General features: G+C 34.8%; 2 protein-coding genes and 1 non-coding gene across 3 annotated transcripts in view; 2 read left to right on the top strand and 1 right to left on the bottom strand.

The window, feature by feature from the left end:
• LOC127833374 (60S ribosomal protein L8-like) overlaps positions 1-18,957 on the top strand; it is a 368,912-nt gene that overhangs the window by 285,682 nt on the left and 64,273 nt on the right. The gene's annotated exons all lie outside the window — the stretch shown is intronic.
• LOC127833366 (UDP-glucuronic acid decarboxylase 1-like) overlaps positions 2,499-18,957 on the bottom strand; it is a 52,267-nt gene continuing 35,808 nt past the window's right edge. Inside the window, exons 9-12 of the mRNA XM_052358577.1 lie at positions 15,636-15,755; positions 14,914-15,076; positions 8,222-8,325; positions 2,499-5,174 (exon numbers count right to left, since the gene is read on the bottom strand). Of these exons, the coding sequence (XP_052214537.1) occupies positions 5,085-5,174; positions 8,222-8,325; positions 14,914-15,076; positions 15,636-15,755 (477 nt within the window). The 3' untranslated portion in view covers positions 2,499-5,084. The remainder of the gene's footprint in view (positions 5,175-8,221; positions 8,326-14,913; positions 15,077-15,635; positions 15,756-18,957) is intronic.
• Trnas-aga (transfer RNA serine (anticodon AGA)) lies at positions 10,369-10,450 on the top strand. The gene has a single exon. It is a non-coding gene; the product is annotated as a tRNA-Ser (tRNA).

Raw genomic sequence — 18,957 nt, 5'->3', positions numbered from 1 at the left:
CAATAGCCTGCAATACTACAGTGTGCAGTCACGTGAAGCAAGGTATAAAACGTGAAGCAAGGTATAAAACGTCAACAACGTAAAATGATTCAAACTACATTTTAAAAGTGCTTAACCATTAGATTAACGTGCTGCCGATGACGATTGCCAATGGCTAACTTTATAGGATCATTTGAATACATGATCTATCAATAACCATGTTTATTTATAGATCTTTGCTTGAATCGCTGAATAAATTTCAGCGTACATTGGTTGTCAGGGTATGGTTTGCCATTGCCTGTTCCAGAGCGGTGACCCCAAATTTAATAATTTTGTATATGGCGCTGAATGTTTGTTCCTGTATTGTATTGGCGATCAGTCACAGGCCTCCAATATGGCGCTGAATGTTTGTTCCTGTATTGTATTGGCGATCAGTCACAGGCCTCCAATAATGTTTGTTCCTGTATTGTATTGGCGATCAGTCACAGGCGCTGAATGTTTGTTCCTGTATTGTATTGGCGATCAGTCACAGGCCTCCAATAAAAGCCTGCCGGATATGAGCAAGTTTTTCCCTCTTGAGAATATTTGTGGAGGTCAATTATTCCCATATGTCAATGCTTGTGAACTCCTTAATCAATTTCATAGGCGACATCATATTCTTAATTGTTACCCTGGCGACATTATTTTCGTTTCTGCTATCGTTAACTTTTTAACATAATGTGTTATTTGACCCAATTTATAATAAAAGTTCATAATATATGTTTCGCAGGTGCGACAAAGTGCAATAAATTGTCTTATTTTAATTGTAAGTTACTCACACCGTATTACGCGTAACGTCGATGCCAGAGTATGCCGTCGAAGACAGACAGTTGGACTCGACCACGAACAACAGGTAGGTTATAAATTCGGTCGGTATAATTATATCACGTAAGTAAGGTCAAAATCATTGCTATGAACATATTGTCCATTGACTGAGAACGCCACCAGGTAATTTTGGACTCGTTGTTCAAGTTTTTAAAGAAATGTTAACGAGTCAAAAGTGAAAGTTTCCGTAACATCATTGAAAATGACTGATTTTTGTTCAAAATATCTAAAGTTTGAAATAAATGACTGGATTTCGTGTTACATGTATATACTTACGCATTAATCCCTTGGGGATACGTAAGCCAAATATCCGCCCCTTGAGTTGTTTCATGAACATGTCACAGGCGTCCAAACTGACCCCGTCGAACAAAAATTGATGCTGTAGTAGGCAGATATGTATTTTAAATGATGCCGATAGAAACGCTGTAGAAGATGCTAACGAAGATGACAGATTGTCAAAATAACTATTTTATTTATTTCTCTCTGCTTTTTGTACTTTTATACACAATTAAGAAGCGAAGCTGTCCTTTGTAATATATTCTCAAGACAGGAAGGTTATGTATGCTGTAGGTGTATGAATATACATGTATTATAAAGGTATCACAATCAAGGTTATTGAACATATATTCATACATCTTCGTTAGCATCTACAGCGTTTCTGTCATCATCGGCATCATTTAAAATACATATCTGCCTACTACGGCATCATTTTTTTGACGGGGTCAGTTCATTTAAACATGCTATAACATATAATGATTCGTTTTGATTTCAAATTAATTATCCTTACAAATACATATAATGAACATAAAATACACATAGTTCCATTCATTGAAAGTGAAATGTTAAATTGTCGGTGATAATTTCTCTCCGACAGGCAACTTCATGCGTGAGTGGTGCTGCATTCGGCCTTATCATCATCATTATAATCGTCATCAACATTAACATAACAGTTCTCGAGCTCAATACCCAGGTCTGCATAGGTATGAACAGTAATGAGTGAAAAGTATCTGTTTTCTCTGTACCATTCAGTTGTCACAACTAACAAGACTATTGCCAAGCAATATAGTCCCCTACCGGCTCCACCATTGTCAGAAATTCCACCATTGTCGGAATATTTTTTGTTGTTGCCATAGCAACCATAATTTTTGACGTAGGAACAAAATGGAATGACGTGCGTAATGTCCATATTGCCATTTATCCATGTTTCATGATTTTTTTTTAAGAACTTTTGAAGTTATCGCAGGATCCAGAAAACCACCATTTTCAGCAGTATTCTAAGTCTATTTGTTGCCGTAGCAACCAGTATTTTTGACGTAGGAACAAAATGAAATGACGTGCATAATGTATACATTGCCATCTATCCATGTTTCAAGTTTTATGAAAAAATATTAAAAACTTTTAAAGTTATCGCAGGATCCAGAAAAGTGTGACTGACTGACGGACTGACAGACAGAGCGCAAACCATAAGTCCCCTCCGGTGAAACCGGTAGGGGACAACAAGTCTAGACAGGTGATTGAGGTTGGTATTACGTTGACAAATGAATGGTACCGTAAATGAATTGCAGGAACTGTTATATTTTGTTAAACTTTCAGTCTAATTATTCTGTTTCAGTGCTTGATTAAGATACGTCTAAATTAAAAACAAATTGCAAATGTCAAGTAGCAAACACGTTTATTTCACACCAAGATATGTTCTTAACATAAAACTAAGCATGTATAATGATGTTGATTTAACAACATGCACTATCGGAAGGTTCTGAGTTTGTGATGGAATGTGTGCTAAAATGATGCCCAGAATGTCAGAGCCTCTCTGTCAGAGCTAAAAGGGTTTGATGATGGATTTCTATATTGTTTCCCTTCTAACAAACATGGCAAAACTATGTACACGATAATGTGAAGTATTTCTCATAATATTCCCTGTCTAAAAAACGATCTTTTAATATAACACATTAAATTTAGTTTGATATCTGAAGGAAAATTACAGAGGCGAATTGGAGGATATATCGCACTGCTGGGCAACATCCCTGTATATTTTGCAAATTAAACAGAGGAAGGGAATTTAAACCACAACACGTTATTAAAACTATGCACTGGTACAAACTCGTAACACCAATTATAATTGAAGCCTTCTGGTATATATATAGTTCGTATGACACATACATGTATGTTGTAATTTAATTGATTTCCTGTTACAAAGATGTAAACAAGTTGAAACAGTGAACAAAGTAATGTAAAAAGAAATACAATCAAGCAAAAAACTCTATCACATGCTTTATCCACCACCACACATTTACACATCTATAGAAGAACAAGCAATATAATATATACCAGGATTTCACAATAACAAAAAGATAAATAAAACGTGCATATCATACAACACTTTTAAATGGTCAATCAAAAGTTATACATTTTATCTTTACATTTCATGTATGTATAACTTGCTTTCAGGTGGGTCTTCATTTAACATTATTCCATAAATGTATAATGTTGAATAAAACAACTCAAGGTTTCAAAATAAGTGCATTTGATAATGAAAAGTAAAATATATGTAATATACATATTCACACATAGAAAACATTTCACAGTCTAAAACCTCACCAATCCCGCAATTTAGAAAATAAACAATTTTTAATAGATAACTTTTTATTATTGATAGTATTGTTTTCGTTCTAAAGCATTTTATTTTTGTTTTATTGGTTACAATCAAATTTCATTAAAGTTTTTACCACATACACCATAAAAAAGGACTTCGCCTTCATGCCTTGTAAATCAAAACTGAATAAAAAAATCAAACTATAAATACTAATATATTGAAAACATCATTAAATCAATCAAAGCTAAATTTTCTGTTAACTTGTGATACTTATTTAACAGGTTAGCATTACAAGTAATGTATATGGCACTTGAACAAATTACCAATCATAGGCAACCTTACACTGTCACAAGCCATACATGGATGATAGCACTATGTGCACATTAAATATTCTATCAATGAACAGCGTAATAAATAGACTCGATAACATAAGCACACCAATATTAGATTTGGTTGAACTACAAAATTCAACATCACTTACACAAATACATGTAAGTATCGTTTGCTTTCAAAACGCTGTTAAAATTTGTACAACATAATAGTACAAACAGACAAATCATGTTTTCCATGCTTACCCATAATGCAGGCTGCACAACTTTATTTTTTATGTTTGTATGCAATTTTGCTATCAGGTTCACATAAAAAAATAGAACACAAATTCTGAAAAAGTTATGAAAAATAGCACACACAAACTATGCTAACAAATGTGTATGATATAAACGAGAAAAATCAGTAGGGACAAGACTTTAACAAACTTAGTAGAGGACCATTAGATGATATACAATGTAACCATTAAATAGTCAACCCCTTACTGTTGTGGTTTTAGAGAAGATTTTTAATTTTTTTTATTTACAAAAATCCATGTTTAGCAGTGGTAGCTTACATATGCAATGGACAGGAACACTTTTAACAATCAAACTTGGTCACCCAAGGATCATTCCTGTGAAGTTTTATTAAAATCTGTCAAGAGGTTTTGCAGGAGAATTTGTAATACAAACAAGTTCATGCAAGCATGCACTGAAGGAAATCTCATTTACAATTTCCAGCAGTCAAAATTGCAAATACATCAGTCACACATGATAATAATGGTCTTAAGACTTCGACAGCCTTGACTTGGTATCATTAAAACTAAGATCATCATAAGAAAATATCACAAACTCATAAAAATTATAAAAAGTGGCTTTTTCATGTTAAATTAAAACGTTATAAATAAGAGTAAAAAAATTGTGAATATATATCATAAATAACAAGAGCACCGCATAAGGTGTGCCACACTCGGCTACGGGTGCAGTTTTGAATAAATGAAAGTTTGTCAGATTATTTTTTTTTTAAGGTCACAGTGACCTTGACCTAGTGACCCAAAAATGGGTGTGGTGTGTAGAACGCATCAAGGTGCATCTACATATTAAGTTTCAAAGTTGTAGATGGAAGCAATTTGATTTTAGAGCCACTGTTTAAAACCTTAACAAAATGTTAAGGTTTTAACACGACGCGGACGTCGGACAACGAGCTGGCTATGACAATACCTATCTAAAAATAAACATACTGATTTAAAAATGGATAATATAAAAGTATGTTAAGGACTTTTATTACAAGGCTCTGGTTCCCTGAGCTCTAAGCTTTGAATCTATAGTTGAGTAGAAGGTGATCAAACTTGGTTGTTAGGCAGCAGGTTGGAATAGCGTAGCTCCTCACGGAAATATTCTATTGTCTTGTCCACTCCATTCATCACCTTCACCTAAAAAAGACATAGTACATATGGGAATGTGTGCCATAAACACACACAGGACATATGTGAATGTGTGCCATAAACAAAAACAGGACATATGGGAATGTGTGCCATAAACAAACACAGGACATATGGGAATGTGTGCCAGAAACAGACACACAGGACATATGGGAATGTGTGCCAGAAATAGACACAGGACATATGGAAATGAATGCCAGAAACAAACACAGAACATATGGGAATGTGTGCCAGAAACAAACACAGGACATATGGGAATGTGTGCCAGAAACAAACACAGGACATATGGGAATGTTTGCCAGAAACAAACACAGGAAATATGGGAATGTGTGTCAGAAACAAACACAGGAAATATGGGGATGTATGCCAGAAACAAACACAGGACATATGCAAATGTATACCAGAAACAAACACAGGACATATGCAAATGTGTGCCAGAAACAAACAAAGGACATATGGGAATGTGTGCCAGAAACTAACACAGGACATATGGGAATGTGTGCCAGAAAGAAACAAAGGACATATTGGAATGTATGCCAGTAACAAACACAGGACATATGGGAATGTATGCCAGTAACAAACACAGGACATATGGGAATGTGTGCCCGTAACAAACACAGGACATATTGGAATGTACGCCAGTAACAAACACAGGACATATGGGAATGTATGCCAGTAACAAACACTGGACATATGGGAATGTGTGCCAGAAACAAACACAGGTCATATGGGAATGTATGCCAGTAACAAACACAGAACATATGGGAATGTATGCCAGTAACAAACACAAGACATATGGGAATGTATGCCAGTAACAAACACAGAACATATGGGAATGTATGCCAGTAACAAACACAGAACATATGGGAATGTATGCCAGTAACAAACACAGGACATATGGGAATGTGTGCCAGAAACAACCTGTGTAACTGACACTTATTTCAACATCATCCATTTTGGTTAACGTAGATAAGAAGTAAACATGTAAAAGTGTTTATGTAACCAGTACACAGTCATTTATAGCTAAGCCTATAAGTTGTTTGTCCGCAGTTCATGGTTAATTGATTAGATTATATAATCACCTGTTTATGTTGAAAACAAACATAAACTTGTGTTTGGCCAACTCAAGGATTACTTGATAAATATATTGTGGCCAATTTTTTATGACAAATATCTGATTTCCATCTAAAAAAGGTACCATAAACTTAACTTTTTTTATTGAACAGTTATTTGATTCATAAATATCAAGCACTGTAAAATTAGTAAAGTCTTTCTAGTTATGCTGTTCTCTAGCAGAGTTTTTTTTACTGAGCTACAGATATGCAGTTTATGAATTTAATATACAATTTCAGCTAATGTGACAGTTCATTTTAAGACAAAAAGTGTGCCCGTAGGTTTTAATTTTAATTTTTTTATTTGACATTTTAGAAATTATGCAAGGGGGTGGAAATCTCATGCTGACTGTGTCTAAAATTGGTTCGTTAAGCATCAGACAACATTTTGTCAAGATGTCTGTAAACAAGTACGTGCTGCTTATATCCGGATTGAATGCTATTGTACACATATATACTACAAAGTTGAAAAACAACCAATACCTAAAATATTGTATATGTAATTTTATGATAAAGGGGAAATTTGAACAAGAATAGGAATGTTATTTCAACTTATTTATGTTCAGACTAGTTATTTGAGCTTTCAGACAAGTGCATTTTTGCTGAGGACCTATTTGTTGACAAGCAAATAATTTGGACATTTTACAGAGCCCTGAATTATTACACATGACTTTGACTCATTATTTTTGTTAGCCTGTTATTAATATAAATGATTAGTCTAGAAATCAAGAGTTTTATTGAATTTATTTCACTGATGATTTTATTTTAATCACCATTAGTTCAAAATGTATACATCAAACTTTTCCTCCAATTCAGACTTAAATGATGCCAAAATTCCCAATTTCAAGAGTATTGATTAATATTCCCAAAATGCAGAGAAAAAGCCCTTACAATGGACAAATATTTACGTAAATATGCAATTTATTTTATATAATGTGCACATTCAGATTATGAAAATTGTTCCCTAAGTGATATGTATCAGACTGCAATCCCAGTGTGATTGTTCTACTAAAAAGCCATCCACCTGCAAAGGACATTCACATTAGATGTTTCATAAACAGCGACAGGGAGTGCTTCAATGAACAGAACATGTGATCTCCCAGGGTCTTTAAGTAAGAGCTAGTAAACTGTTATTAAACAGATTTTTGTTAAACCTGACAAAACAGAAAAAATCAATATAACTGGCTCATTTGATGTAAACAAATATGTTCATTGTATGTCATCAACATATGCATGTCAATACATTTTTTTTAAACAACAACAAAAGAACAACAAAAAACAATATTTGATCTAAAAGCACAACTGAATAACCATCAACTTTGCTGAAAAAGACTGGGGTTTCATTGTTTCCTGCTCTTGATAACTTAATTCTTCAAGGTAAAGAATACAACAAAATGGAGTTTCAGAGATAAAAATTGAATGGGCATTTTGCAAATGATAATAAGTATACATGCATGCAACTGTTTTTAACAGATGAAAAGCCATTCTATGAATTTTTGTCTTGACCAGGGTGATGCCAGACTTACCTTGGGCTGTCAATTAAGGATGTTTTTGGCCAGGGTGATGCCAGACTTACCTTGGGCTGCCAATTAAGGATGTTTTTGGCCAGGGTGATGCCAGACTTACCTTGGGCTGTCAATTAAGGATGTTTTTGGCCAGGGTGATGCCAGACTTACCTTGGGCTGCCAATTAAGGATGTTTTTGGCCAGGGTGATGCCAGACTTACCTTGGGCTGCCAATTAAGGATGTTTTTGGCCAGGGTGATGCCAGACTTACCTTGGGCTGCCAATTAAGGATGTTTTTGGCCAGGGTGATGCCAGACTTACCTTGGGCTGCCAATTAAGGATGTTTTTGGCCAGGGTGATGCCAGACTTACCTTGGGCTGCCAATTAAGGATGTTTTTGGCCAGGGTGATGCCAGATTTACCTTGGGCTGCCAATTAAGGATGTTTTTGGCCAGGGTGATGTCTGGTTTGCGCTTCTTGGGATCATCAATAGGTGACTCCTTGTGGATTATTTTGCTGCTTCCACCTGTAACAGTCAATAAAACAAGAAACTGTTGGAGACGGGTGATGCTCCCCAAAGAGTTTTTTGTCACAATATTGCACTATATATTCAGATAAAAGGAAACGTCTTGAGGGCACAGTAGTTGGGACAAGAATTTTTTAAAATAAAATTTCAAAAGGCCATAACTCTGTGAAAAATCATCCGACCAGATCCCACTGATAATATGTACATCTCCTCTTGGTGGTGAAGCTTCCCATAAAGTTTCATTGAATTCCGGTCATTAGTTGCTGAGAAATAGCCCGGACAATAATTGCACTATATATACAGTTAATGGAAAATTTCAAAGGGCCATAATTCTGTGATAAATCATCCAACCAGAACCTGCTGATAATATGAACATCTCCTCTTGGTAGTGAAGCTTCCCATAAAGTTTCATTGAATTCCGGTCAGAAAGAAATAGCCCTTGGGGGAGCATAAAAAAAATGGCCCTTGGGGGAAGCATAAAAAAATGGCCCAAAAACCAGATCAGTCATTGGAGATGGCAAATACCACATTTTGCTCATTTCAAGCACATGCAAATTTTGATAATTAGTAAATGTAATCCGAAATGATTGTTATTTGCCATGTCACATTTATCAAAAGTTCAAGGGCAAATAACTCTGCAACAAGAAGTGACATATACACACAAACAAAGCATACATGTAAATTAGAGGGTGTAAGAATGGACAATTTTCTTAAGTTTGAGGGTACATAAATCTGCAAAAGTGTTTGCACCATACATAAAATTAATGTATTGCACTATGACATAGCATAAACAACAAATCATATATCTTTGTATCATTATACATAGAAAACTGAGAGACACAAATCTCAAAAATACAAGTATCCAACATTTGCCCAAGATCAGGTGCACATAACTCTGCAAAGAAACTATTTAACTAAAAAAAATTCAATATGTTTTTTGTAATGATGATCTGTACACCCAATTGTATTTTAAGTTGGTTCTGGTGAGTACTAGTACTGCCCCCTAACAACTTCTGAAGGGTAGAAGCCATATTGTAGAGGGCATGTCAACAAATACTCCTATTATCAAGAGTTCTAAACAACACGTTTAAGATCAAGAAACCTGATTACAAACTTTAATAATTATAAAATTATGTTTCCTCATACATTAATATGTATAAGTTAGTCTTGATATACCAAGTATAGGTACTTGTTGAAGTCATATCCAACATTTCTTACAACAGCACTGCACTGTTTGGTATTCACATATTTCTTTGAAATACACAAAGACAAATGTCAAATTATTGATTTACATTTGGCACGCACATCACAAACAACGTGACTTAGTTAAAGTAAGTTAGGGGTGACTGTGAACATCAATTATCAAGTGCATCAACTGTCCTTAAAAGATGATCACTGTCCTTTATGGCCAATCATTTCCTTCCAAACTCATTAAAACAATATTATCGGTACATGTTTTAATCAATAAGATAAATAAAGAATCAACTTTTTATTCAATTAGTATTTCATTTTAATTCTGCATTATTTAATACATTGGGCCAAATCCAACATACCTATAGTAAGTACCCATGTGATAAACTGACAAACATATTAGCCACCAATTAGTGGCAATTATGTGAAGTTATAACATTGCTTCTGTTCCTCAACCAGTAAATTTCATCATTTAATATTTACTCATCTTCCGGACGTCAAATATTATTATGAAATTTTCTTCATCAAAAGGGCCCTTAAGCCCTCAGCTGAGTTTATGAACACCAATTGTCGAATATTAGACCTAAACATTAAGCACAAACATTGAGAGGGTAAGGTAACATTTGCATAGACCTAAATGAACAAAAAAAATTCATAGAGCACATATGCCCCCACATACAACTTTTTTCTCAAAACACCGATTGTGTCAAACATAAGATGTTAAATTTGACTTTTGACCTCCAAGTGTGACTTGACTTTAGAGGGAACGAGACAGGTGATTTCTTCGAAGATCGAAGAGCCTTTTTACCTGTTTACTTATGGATATCTAATTTAAACAGGAATTAACGTGAAGTTGTCGTGGCCAAGTGGTTAAGGCGATAGACTAGAAATCTTTTGGGATCTTCCCGCGCAGGTTTGAATCCTGCCGACAACACATACTTTTTGCGACGCGTTTTATTTATTTTCTAACGTAATTTTATTTAAGCTATGTTTATTGCTAAATATGTTGCAATTTTTATGCACATTCTTCAATTTTTAAAATTAAAACATTATGGCTAAATTGGGTGATTTACTGCTGAAAACACAATTCACGAATGTTGCATTTTGATTTTCATTTAAAAAAGTAAATGGTAAGTCTGTCTATTTCTTCGTATTTTTGCTGTATATAGTGTACATGTTGTATCTATAAAAACTAAGTTCAAAAAATTACTTAAATGATACTATTTTGAATTTTATGACACTTTGTTTTTAACCAACCCAATTTCTACTTGGCTGGAACAACTTGCATTTCATGGCGCTCTTTCAAAGAAAAAAAGTTTAAACTAGAGCTTTGTCACAGACATGACATATACCCCCACGTGCCGCATTGACACAGACTATTTTGCATGCTGTCTTCACAAAACAAGAGAATCTAATTTATGGCAATTTTTAAGAATTATTATGCCATTACCATTTATAGCCATTTTGACCTTTGAAATCTTGAATTCTTTTACATGACACGCCGTTCAATGACTGTATACAAAATAAATGTAAAGAGTCATTTTAAAATCTCACAATGAATGACAAAGTAATGACCCAGACAAGATCATTTATTGTCATTTTTGGCCTTTGAACTAAAAGTGTGACCTTGACCTTGGAGATATTGATGTAATTCTTTCGCGCGACACACCGTCCAATGATGGTGAACAAAAGAGCCAAATGATTTTAAAATCTCACAATAAACGACATAGTTATGGGCCGGACAAGCTCATTTATGGCCATTTTTGACCTTTGAACTCAAAAGTGTGACCTTCGCCTTGGAGATATTGACATATTTCTTTCACATGACACACCGTCCAATGATGGTAAACAAATGTGCCAAATGATTTTAAAATCTAACAATGAATGACATAGTTATGGCCCGGACAAGCTCATTTATGGCCATTTTTGACCTTTGAACTCAAAGTATGACCTTACCTTGGAGATATCGACATAATTCTTTCGTGCGACACACCGTCCAATGATGGTGAACATATGTGCCATATGATTTTTAAATCTTACAATGAACGACATAGTTATGGCCCGGACAAGCTCATTTATGGCCATTTTTTACATTTGAACTCAAAGTGTGACCTTGACCTTGGAGATATCGACGTAATTCTTTCGCGCGACACACTGTCCAATGATGGTGAACAAATGTGCCAAATGATTTTAAATTCTCACAATGAACAACATAGTTATGGCCCGGACAAGCTCATTTATGGCCATTTTCGACCTTTGAACTTTAAGTGTGACCTTGACCTTGGAGATATTGACGTAATTCTTTCACGCAACACACTGTCCAATGATGGTGAACAAAAGTGCCAAATGATTTTAATATCTTACAATGAATGACATAGTTATGGCCCTGACAAGCTCAGTTATGATCGTTGAACTCAAAGTGTGACCTTGACTTTGGAGATATAGATGTAATTCTTTGCGCGACACACCGTCCAATGATGGTGAACACATTATCCGAATGATTTTAAAATCTCACAATAAATGACAAATTTATGGCCCGGACAAGCATTTAACCTTTGAACTCCAAGTGTGACCTTGACCTTTGAGATATCAACATACTTTTTTCACACGACACACCGTCGCATGATGACAAACTTTCAGTTTAAAACACACTAAGTAACCCCGTGACCTAGTTTTTGACCTGGCATGACCCATATTCAAACTTGACCTAGACATTATCTAGATACAACTTCTTACCAAGTTTGGTGAAGATCGGATGAAATCTCGGGACAGACAGACAGACAGACCGACCGACCGACAAAGTGACTCCTATATAGCCCCCATTACCAATGGTAATGGGGGTATAAAAAATAAATGTCTGTTTAGAGGAATACTCTTGCTTAAACTTAAACACCTTCACTGCATCTGTACACACCAACTGCATGACCATATTTGGAAATCTGGATGAATTATGGAACTTTCATTTACCCCAGGGGTGCAAATAAACTGGACAAAAGCCGAGCGTGGGGTGGTTTTGAAAAAATCAGTATATTTTTTTAAAAAGCATGGAAAGCCTACCTAAAAATTTGCATGTAGTTCATTGAAATGATGATGATTAAGAAAATAATACATAAGTTTATATTTGGCAAGGTGCCCATTACAGTGGCGCTACGTTCAGGTGCTCTTCTGAGACCCAAAGGAACTAGATTATTCTGAAAAAGTGCAAGCTGTGAAGAAGGCCATTAACATGTTTTTAATTAGCTTTCTGACAAGTGACCTAGTTTTTTAGCTTACATGACCCATTTCCGTCTTAACCTAGCGTTGATTGGGACAAATTGAAGATAAACCAATAAATGTTGCTTATAAAGAATTTACGAACTTGACCAAGAAGTCATTTAGATTGCAGCAAAAAATGTGACTTCTAGAATGCTTTCAAGGTTTCACTGAACCCATATAAGGAAAAAGGTCCTACCCCCTGGTTGCCATGTTTTTCGACGAACCATAAGCATTTTTTAAACTTAGTTGAGCTATCATAAACAAAAATGTTTTAACTAAGTTCCATAAAGATTGGACTAATTTTACTTCTAGAGTCTGTATTTCATTAATCATCTCACATGTTACATCAGCTTAAATTATGACTCTTTTATTTTAGGTTTGACCTGACACCTGACGCTAACTTGGCTTAAATAATGCCAAGATAAACATGCTGATTGAGTCAAATATATGCCATCATTTAAGGGTGGACAAGGGTAGTTTGGCCAATTTCTCATTCAAAAGCCAGTGTATTAAGAAGCTCTTCAGGCAATCCAGCTGGATATCAAACTTGGTCGAGATTTCATGCCCACAAACATTGTAAACCATTTTGAATATGAGAGCATATCAGTTGATTTTAGCATATTTTGCATATTTCAAAGGCCATACTTAAGAATTAAGAATCAGGCGAACTAAATAGCTATAGAGCATGGACGAGATTTTATGCCTTTTAAAATTGTCACAAAGTTTTATCATGATACAATTAAAACATTATGAGCTAGAAAGCAGAGAAAGTTACTTTTTCATTTTTTAATAATACAAATGCCATTATTGAGAACTGCGTCAAACATTTGGCTGTAAGTAATTACTTGCTACCATATTATGCAAAATACTATGCCCACAAATAGCGTCACCAAATTTGATGATGGTACGATTACAACACTTTGAGATACAATAAGGTTAACTTGGCGAATTTGTATCATTGAAGACACATTTTTACAAGTGTTTCAGGAAATCTGGCTGGCTATTGAAAATGCTCTACATATCATGCTCACAAAACTCATCACCAAGTTTCATCATGATCCTATTTAAATAGCAGACCGAGTTTCATCATGATCCTATTACAAAACTTATCACCAAGTTTCATCATGATCCTATCACAAAACTTATCACCAAGTTTCATCATGATCCTATCACAAAACTTATCACCAAGTTTCATCATGATCCTATCACAAAACTTATCACCAAGTTTCATCATGATCCTATCACAAAACTTATCACCAAGTTTCATAATGATCCTATCAAAAAACTTATCACCAAGTTTCATCATGATCCTATTTAAATAGCAGACCGAGTTTCATAATGATCCTATTACAAAACTTATCACCAAGTTTCATCATGATCCTATCACAAAACTTATCACCAAGTTTCATCATGATCCTATCACAAAACTTATCACCAAGTTTCATCACAATCCTATTTAAATAGCAGACAAAGTTTCATCATGATCCTATCACAAAACTTATCACCAAGTTTCATCATGATCCTATTTAAATAGCAGACTGAGTTTCATAATAATCCTATTACAAAACTTATCACCAAGTTTCATCATGATCCTATCACAAAACTTATCACCAAGTTTCATAATGATCCTATCACAAAACTTATCACCAAGTTTCATCATGATCCTATCACAAAACTTATCACCAAGTTTCATAATGATCCTATCACAAAACTTATCACCAAGTTTCATCATGATCTTATCTTAAAACTTATCACCAAGTTTCATCATGATCCTATCACAAAACTTATCACCAAGCTTCATAATGATCCTATCACAAAACTTATTACCAAGTTTCATCTTGATCATATTTAAACAGCAGACACCTTCCTGGATGCCGCCTTCAATCTCAAAGTGCTCATTGGTGCAAAGATATACCCAAAGATTTCAAAACATTCATGCTGATGTAATAATAGAAAGCAAATCTCCAAAAGCTAATTAACAGACATCACTGTTAATAAACAAGTGTGCAAATACCATATTGACAGAAGATCTATTTAATAAGACTGTGCATTGGGAGTTTCAACGTCGTAGTAGTATATAACCTGTTGCCTGCAGTAAACTGCATAAAGCTGCCAACTCATATTTTCCCCCTTATCACGTACCGACACGTTTCAAGATCTCCTCAGCAAACTGGGAGATGGTGTACTCATCGGGGTTGCCCAGGTTGACAGGCAGGGAGTAGTTGCTATTCATGAGGGCTATCAGGCCATCCACCAGGTCACTGACATACTGGAACGACCGCGTCTGCTCACCCTGCCCATAGATCTGAAAATATATAATCATTTGTATTCACATACTGGATTATTATTATAACACAAAGCTTTACATTTTGGTACTGATTCAAATGTGAGTAAACATGTCGGAATCAGCTTACGGCTAGGAATACCTTGGTTGTTGAGAATATCATTAATCATGTATGTTCTTTATGTTCCCTATTAAACCCAACTGTGATGACAAAAGAAATTCAATTTCTTGTATCAGATGTAAAGATAATTATTATTTTTAATTAACAAACTTTAATTTTGATAAAACAATGTAATGTGACCGATTTTGATAGGAAGATTGGGAAACAACAGCCAATTACACAAAATTGACTTATGCAACTTGATATGGCTGCCAGAGTAATATGCCGAGAGGATTCAAAGTACTGTTTTGTGGAGTGCTTATGAAATATTCTGCTGAATCGGATTTACCCCCTACCCCTATCTTTTTACAATTATCTAATAAATGACCAATGAGACACTTGGATCAACAGAATGCTGTAGCTTCACAGAAAAATCACGCCCCTGGGGTATATACTCGCATTTTCAAGGTATATACTCACAGTGATGGGCTGGTTCTGCAGAGCCTGAAGTATGAAGTTGGACACCACTCTGCCGTCATTCATGTGCATGCGTGGTCCAAACGTGTTGAAGATACGCGCCACACGGATCTCCACACTCTCCTGCCACAGAACAATAGACATTTCTTTGCTTTATATTAAAAAAAAACATTTTAATATCCTTATTTTAAACTCTGTTCCATTGAAGTATATTTTTCTGTTCCTGATTAGTATTGATACATTATTTTGTTTTATTGAAACTTTTCATTCCACGTTTTCAGAATTTTTTAATTTAAGTACAAAATGTGGTCCAAAACCAAACTTGCAGGCTATTTGCGAATGTTAATTCCTATTTAAAAGTTGGAGTCTTCATTAAGACAGAAATGTTCCAAACTTGGCTGAAATGAATCTTTCTTGGGGTACTTATGAATTGCTAAGAGCTTGCATATAATAATTTCAGATATCTATAATAATTCATTCTATTCCTTTTTCATTTAATTACAATTCACATTCCTACAGTTTACAAACATATGTAAAATGGTTTCGATTATGCTCTATCTACATGTTGAGTTAACTCAACTAGCCTGCATACATTTTAAGATGTTGAAGTATCCATATATAAGTATTCACTTATTTCTGTAACAATACCAACCACAATTCCAGCTGTATGCAAAAATTTGAAATTATTAGCATTTTTCTTATACCCCCATCTATTCACATACCGGTACTGAGTTTTATCAACTTAGCTTAAGTTATTTTTGTAATAAAGCAGGATCCATTTTTGGATGGACAAACAGAGGGATGGACAAACTATACAACCTGAAATAATATGCATATTCCCATCATGGCCCTCTAAACCAAGCTCCATCCACCTAGCCTGAGAAGGCTTATATTTAAGTTTTCAATTAGTTCCATAATAAAGTTACCATAGAAACAACAATTTGTGCCTGACAAAACAAGATGTGTTTGTGAAACACAATGTCCCCCTATATGATGTTTGACCTTGTAGGATGACCTTGACATTGTGAAGGATGACCTTGACCTTTCACCACTCAAAATGTGCAGCTCCATGAGATACACATGCATGCCAAATATCAAGTTGCTATCTTCAATATTGCAAAAGTATTCATAAAATAAGCGATTTGGGCCACATATATTTGGTCTCTGACCTTGAAGGATGACCTTGACCTTGACCTTTCACCACTCAAAATGTGCAGCTCCATGACATGCACATGCATGCCAAATATCAAGTTGCTATCTTCAATATTGCAAAAGTATTTATAAAATAAGCGATTAGGGCCACATTTATTTGACCTCTGACCTTGAAGGATGACCTTGACCTTTCACCACTTAAAATGTGCAGCTCCATGAGATACACATGCATGCCAAATATCAAGTTGCTATCATCAATATTGCAAAAAATTCATAAAATGAGCGATTTTGGCCACATATATTTGACCTCTGACCTTGAAGGATGACCTTGACCTTGACCTTTCACCACTCAAAATGTGCAGCTTCATGAGATACACATGCATGCCAAATATGAAGTTGCTATCTTCAATATAGCAAAAGTTATTGCAAAATGTTAAAGTTGGCGCAAACAGACAGACCAACAGACCAACAGACAGACCAACAGACAGGGCAAAAACAATATGTCCCCCACTACTATAGTGGGGGACATAAAAACTGAAATAAGTGCATATTATACTGAGGACCTGAACAACACTATAACGTTTTATGTATGTCATGAAGGTTGAATCACACATCAAAAACCAGGTATAAACTGAAAGTGTTTGATAAAAAAAATCTGGAAATTTATTCCGGCCGGACAAATGGATGGACGGACAAACAGATGAACAGAGAGACAGATGGACAGACATACAGTGCAACTGTCATAAGCCATCTTACAGGGAGAAAAAAAACTGAGGCTGGTTTATAGCAACCAAGTTTAAGTTAATCTATGAAATTGCAAATTTTAAATAAAGTTTTTTACAAAATAAACTGACGATGTAATCAACAGGTGCTGAATAAACAAGTATGTTTAGATTTTTTTATTTAAGGTTGTTAATATTGAATAAGATGTTTGATAGAAGTTAAAATGCACTTAGGTCTGTGAATATATTAATGACTTGAAAAGCAGATATCAACAGCTGAGATATGTATTTGTTTTTCAATGTAAATGAAGGGTTAACTTTGAATCGGTCACAGGAAGAAAGACAATCACTGCATCTGCAGACATCTATTGGTAAAGAACTGTCTTTGCTTATGGCAGACATATTTTCTATAAATCATAATTCCAGTCACGTGCAAAGACCATTCCTGCACCCTGAGGGCATTTTGTTACAGGTAAACATAAATAGGAATGGCAACATGAGAAGAAAGTTGGAGGCTGTGCTGTCAACAATGACTATATGTTTATTCACATGTTGAAAACAACAGGAGTGAAGTGTGGAAAATGACTTCTAAAAAGCACAACAAAGACAGCAGTTGAGAAGATGCTGAAAGAATATACATATACTTCAGATCAGAGGAAGCATCCACAAAATATCTTCCATAATTTCTTAAACATTTTCACATAAATCTTTCAAACTATGTACAGTATTTTGTTTTATAAATTAACATTTATATTCAAATATATGCTGATATTTAGCAAACACAATTTCAATGTTATTTTGAAATAATATTTCTTATTGTATATAATTTTCATACAGACTCAGTATTATTACATTTAAGAATTTTCCACATTTAAGTAAAAAATAGCCATGCTTTGCAAATACTTTTGATTGTATCTTTTGAAAAATAATTTCTAAATAAAGGACATGATGTATATGATGCTCCAAATACTACACAGCTGACCCTTGCTGTTTCAGAGACGATTTTAACCCTTTGCATGCTGGGAAATTTGTCGTCTTCTAAAATGTCGTCTGCTGAATTAAAAAAAATAGCATTTTCTTCGATTTTTTTCATAGAATACTATCAGAATAGCAAACAGTTTGGATCCTGATGAGATACCACGTTCTGTGGCGTCTCATCTGGATCCAAACTGTTTGCAAAGGCCTTCAAAATTCAGTTCCAGCACTGAAAGAGTTAAAGTTATTTACATGAAACCTCTAAATAAATCAATTTACAATAAGGGTGTTGCCAGTTTGCCACCTGGGACATGATCTGATCCTTCTTTGAAGAGTCCCACTATCAGATGTCACTTGATATCAAAGCTGCGCATCATGTGGTTTCAGGGAACAAGTTTTCAAAAGTTATTTACTTCATGCAACTATATAAATCATGTGACCTTAGAGCAGGGCCATTTTTAACCCCATGGGAATAA

The sequence above is a fragment of the Dreissena polymorpha genome, chromosome 6 (assembly GCF_020536995.1).
Source record: "Dreissena polymorpha isolate Duluth1 chromosome 6, UMN_Dpol_1.0, whole genome shotgun sequence".
NCBI classification, from domain to species: Eukaryota; Metazoa; Mollusca; class Bivalvia; order Myida; family Dreissenidae; genus Dreissena; species Dreissena polymorpha.
Note: the sequence above shows the minus strand (reverse complement) of the source record. Positions and strands in the feature narration are given on the sequence as shown.